Source organism: Monopterus albus, unplaced genomic scaffold (genome assembly GCF_001952655.1).
Source record: "Monopterus albus unplaced genomic scaffold, M_albus_1.0 scaffold66.1, whole genome shotgun sequence".
NCBI lineage: Eukaryota > Metazoa > Chordata > Actinopteri > Synbranchiformes > Synbranchidae > Monopterus > Monopterus albus.
The window spans coordinates 1,111,143-1,115,141 of NW_018127946.1; the positions used below are offsets into that span (position 1 = coordinate 1,111,143).

General features: G+C 40.5%; 1 protein-coding gene across 4 annotated transcripts in view; it reads left to right on the forward strand.

Annotated features, from left to right (window-relative positions):
* slc6a9 (solute carrier family 6 member 9) overlaps positions 1-3,308 on the forward strand; it is an 83,887-nt gene extending 80,579 nt beyond the window's left edge. For all 4 annotated transcript variants that reach the window (XM_020604579.1, XM_020604580.1, XM_020604577.1 and 1 more), the window contains one exon: positions 1,024-3,308. In XM_020604579.1, coding sequence (XP_020460235.1) covers positions 1,024-1,260 — 237 coding nt within the window. In that variant the 3' untranslated portion in view covers positions 1,261-3,308. The remainder of the gene's footprint in view (positions 1-1,023) is intronic.
* Positions 3,309-3,999: the final 691 nt, after the last annotated feature.

Consider the following 3,999-nt stretch of genomic DNA (forward strand, 5'->3'; position numbering starts at 1 on the left):
CACATTTTGTTTTGTTTCAGAATCATCTTAAAATGAATTCAGTTCACTTTTCTCAACAATCTACACACAATACTCCACAATGAAAGGGTAAATATGTTTTTGGAGTGTTTTGATAATTTATTAAAAGTAAAAGATCGAAATGTCCCATTTGTACTCAGACAACAATGACAGCGTCAAGTCTTGGGAATGAAGCTGTGAGCTTGGCACATTTCTTTTGGAAGCTTCTTCCATTTTTCTGTGCAGAATTGTTCAAGGTCAACCAGGTTGGATGGGGAGTGGTGGTGCACAGCTATGTTCAGGGCTCTCCAGAGATGTTCTATTGGGTTGAGGTCCAGACTCTGGCTTGGCCACTCCAGGACTTTCGTAGAGTTTTCCTGAAGCCACTTCTATGTTCTCTTGGTGGTTTGCTTTTGACTCTTTGCTGTGGCACTTTAGATTGCAGTCAGGTGCATCCTGTTTGCTTGAACTCTTTGAGATCTGTCTGAAACTTGAGTGGAGTCTACCTGTGGCAAACTGAATTGACTGGACATACTGTAGTTTACAGAGGCATATACCTGTGTATATAAAGTCCCCCAATTCACACTGCATGTCAGGGCAACAACGAAAAAGGTAAAAACTAGTTAAAGTGTCAGTTCATGTGTACAGGCTGAAGTATCAGTGTAAGAGGTGAAAGCTATTGAAATGTCAGTTCAAGCTGATGCATCAGAGATAGTTAAAGTATGTGAAGAGTGTGTGTTACTGTAAGTGTCAGCAGGTAAGCCTTAGCAACAGTTATACTGTGTTTTGCATTTTACCGTTGAAATGTCAATTAATGAATGCATCTTCAGCTAATGACATTTTTGGCTTTGGAACTGGCATTTGTAGCCACAAATTGTACATCACAAATAAATAAGCTGGTATTTTTCATATTGTCCTTCTAAATTAGCCCTGAGTTTATTTAATTAATCTATCTGATAATCTCATGCATCTGTCTGGACTTGAGGCTGTGCTGAGCGATGTGTCCCTCTTCCCTGTGTGTCTCAGCGGTTGAAGAATGCATGCCAATCGCATCCAAAGTGGGGCCCTGCCCTCCCGGAGCACCGGACAGGCCGCTATGCCCCCATGGCCTCCGAAGACACTGTGGAGGCTTGTTCCCTCAAGGGGAAGGAGGAGCTGAAGGAGAAGGAGAAAGAGGAGGAAAGGAAGGATGAGATTAGCCTCACCATCCAGGGAAGCAACGGCTCCACCAACACACACAACAACCCTAACCCCAGTGCATAGACGGCACCCTGCTCTGTCAGTGCTACCGGGCCTCACCACCCACCATTTCCTCCTTATCTTCCTCTATTTTCCTTGCTTCTCCTATGTCCTCACCCCACTTTCCCACAGTTGTCTGTGGGGGAGATCCCATTCGCTGGAGACCTTTACATATTGTAAGGGCTTATTATATCTATCCTAACCTCTTCTGTCTATCTGTGTTTTGTCTCTAGCTAAATGAAGAAAAAAGAAATGAAAGGAAGAAAAAATTGGGTCATTATCCAAAAGATTTTTGTGTATGTTAGTGTGTGTGTGTGTGTGTGTGTGTGTTGTTAATTTGTTCCACATAATTTAATAATGCAGTTTGTTTTTTCCTTTCATTTTTTGTAAAATATGCCATCCTTATATGCAGTGAGAGGTGCAACAGACTGTGAAGCCACATGTGCTTGTTTCATGCATGCAGACACATAGAGACACACTGTTCTCCTTTGTTCTGTGAGCGGGGTCTGCTTGAGATTAGCGACTTTCTAGCAGCAGTGATGTGACAGCTGGAGACTCATTGTGGTGCTGTAATGTAGAGGAGGAGGGTGGACGGTGCCTGGACTGGCCGTTTACATGGTGTGATGATGCTGAAAGATGGAAATAGACAAAATTCCATGACCAGAGAAAGAGGCACACACACTCGTCACACTCATACACTCACGCTATTGTGCATGTACAGCACACAGTGACCTCAACCATAACTGATCTTAACGTAAGACTAAGCCTGTTGTTTTTGATGCTCCTTCTTCTTTAAAAAGTTCTGTAGAGCACACATACTTAACAAACAGCCGAGATGGCAACTGACACTTAGAACTGATGTTCTGCGGACATTTCTAACTTTTTCCACTAAAGCTGCTTGAAAACTCAGCAGAAAAATATCAGCGAACTTTAACCGTACTGTAATTTCGTTTTTATTTTATTTTTTGACAGAAGAGATCCCAGTGCCCATTTCTCAGGGTCCAAGTGAAGTTAAACATTGTGGTTTGTTGTTGCTTCTCACCTATGGAAACCTTAATGTCTCGGCTAAGGTGGCCTGTTAAGACTCTAGGAACATAAACCACCTCGCTGTTGAAAAGCATCTACACATACACACACAAGAGGTGGATGCAACTCTAAATACAGTGTGCCATCTCTTCTTAAGTCTTCCAGGCATTCTTTATGAATGAAATGCATCTTGGGGTGTGGTCAGTGAAGGACGATGCAGGCTGTGGTCATAGTCTGTGTCTCCCGTGGGTTGTAGCAAATCTGCCACATTCAGGCATGTTACCAAAAACATTACCTAAGCTACCTGCATGTGTTTTTGGTAACATATATTTCTTAGAGACTGATCTGGTGTTAGTTTCTTACTGTCAGTGGAACCTTTAATGTATTTACAAACACTTGTTTTAAAGCTCTGCGCCAAGCTGTGCTGTTGGAGACGGAGAGACAGAGAGATAATGCAGCTAGTTTTTAGAAGAATACAGAAGAAAAATATGTAATGAATACTGTAGTTTTAAATGTAGTTGTATAGTATTGTTGTCTTAGTAGAATTCTCCTTTTTACCTCTCATTATTGTAAAGTAACTTAGTAAATAATTATAAAAACAGCACATGTTTATTTTATACAAAAAAAATTAAAAATACAGAATCACAATTAACCATGTTTACCATTCCTCACCTGTGACTTAATTTGTTGTTTTGTTGGAGGGGAGTGATGGGATAGAGAAGGTGGTGGGATGACAGAACAAATGCATCTAAAAATCAAACTGGGACACTAGTATTTACATAAAATGTTTTGTTGGATGCCTGCTCAGGTGGCAGTAACATGTTTGAGTCTGGCTTTGTTTCTTCACATCATAGTCTGTGCTTTTCACAGTTTGTGAGCTGTCAAATGAGTTTGGATATCCAGAGGACTATGACACAAATATGTGCAGTGAACATTCACAAAACTGTTTTGTATTGTGTGCATCACATATGTAGAGAGACATCAAGGAATAGGAACAATTTGGAAAATATGCTTACTTACAGTATTGTTCAAAATAATAGCAGTACAATGTGACTAACCAGAATAATCCAGGTTTTTAGTATATTTTTTATTGCTACATGGCAAACAAGTTACCAGTAGGTGCAGTAGATTCTCAGAAAGCAAACAAGACCCAGCATTCATGATATGCACGCTCTTAAGGCTGTGCAATTGGGCAATTAGTTGAAAGGGGTGTGTTCAAAAAAATAGCAGTGTCTGCCGTTGACTGTACAAACACAAAACTATTTTGTACAAACGTTTTTGTTTCTAGGATTTAGCAATCCTGTGAATCACTAAACTAATATTTAGTTGTATGACCACAGTTTTTTATAACTGCTTCACATCTGTGTGGCATGGAGTCAACCAACTTGTGGCACCTTTCAGCTGTTATTACACTCCATGATTCTTTAACAACATTCCACAATTCATTTACATGTCTTGGTTTTGCTTCAGAAACAGCATTTTTGATATCACCCCACAAGTTCTCGATTGGATTAAGGTCCGGGGATTGGGCTGGCCACTCCATAACATTAATTTTGTTGGTTTGGAACCAAGACTTTGCTCGTTTACTAGTGTGTTTGGGGTCATTGTCTTGTTGAAACAACCATTTCAAGGGCATGTCCTCTTCAGCATAAGGCAACATGACCTCTTCAAGTATTTTGACATATGCAAACTGATCCATGATCCCTGGTATGCGATAAATAGGCCCAACACCATAGT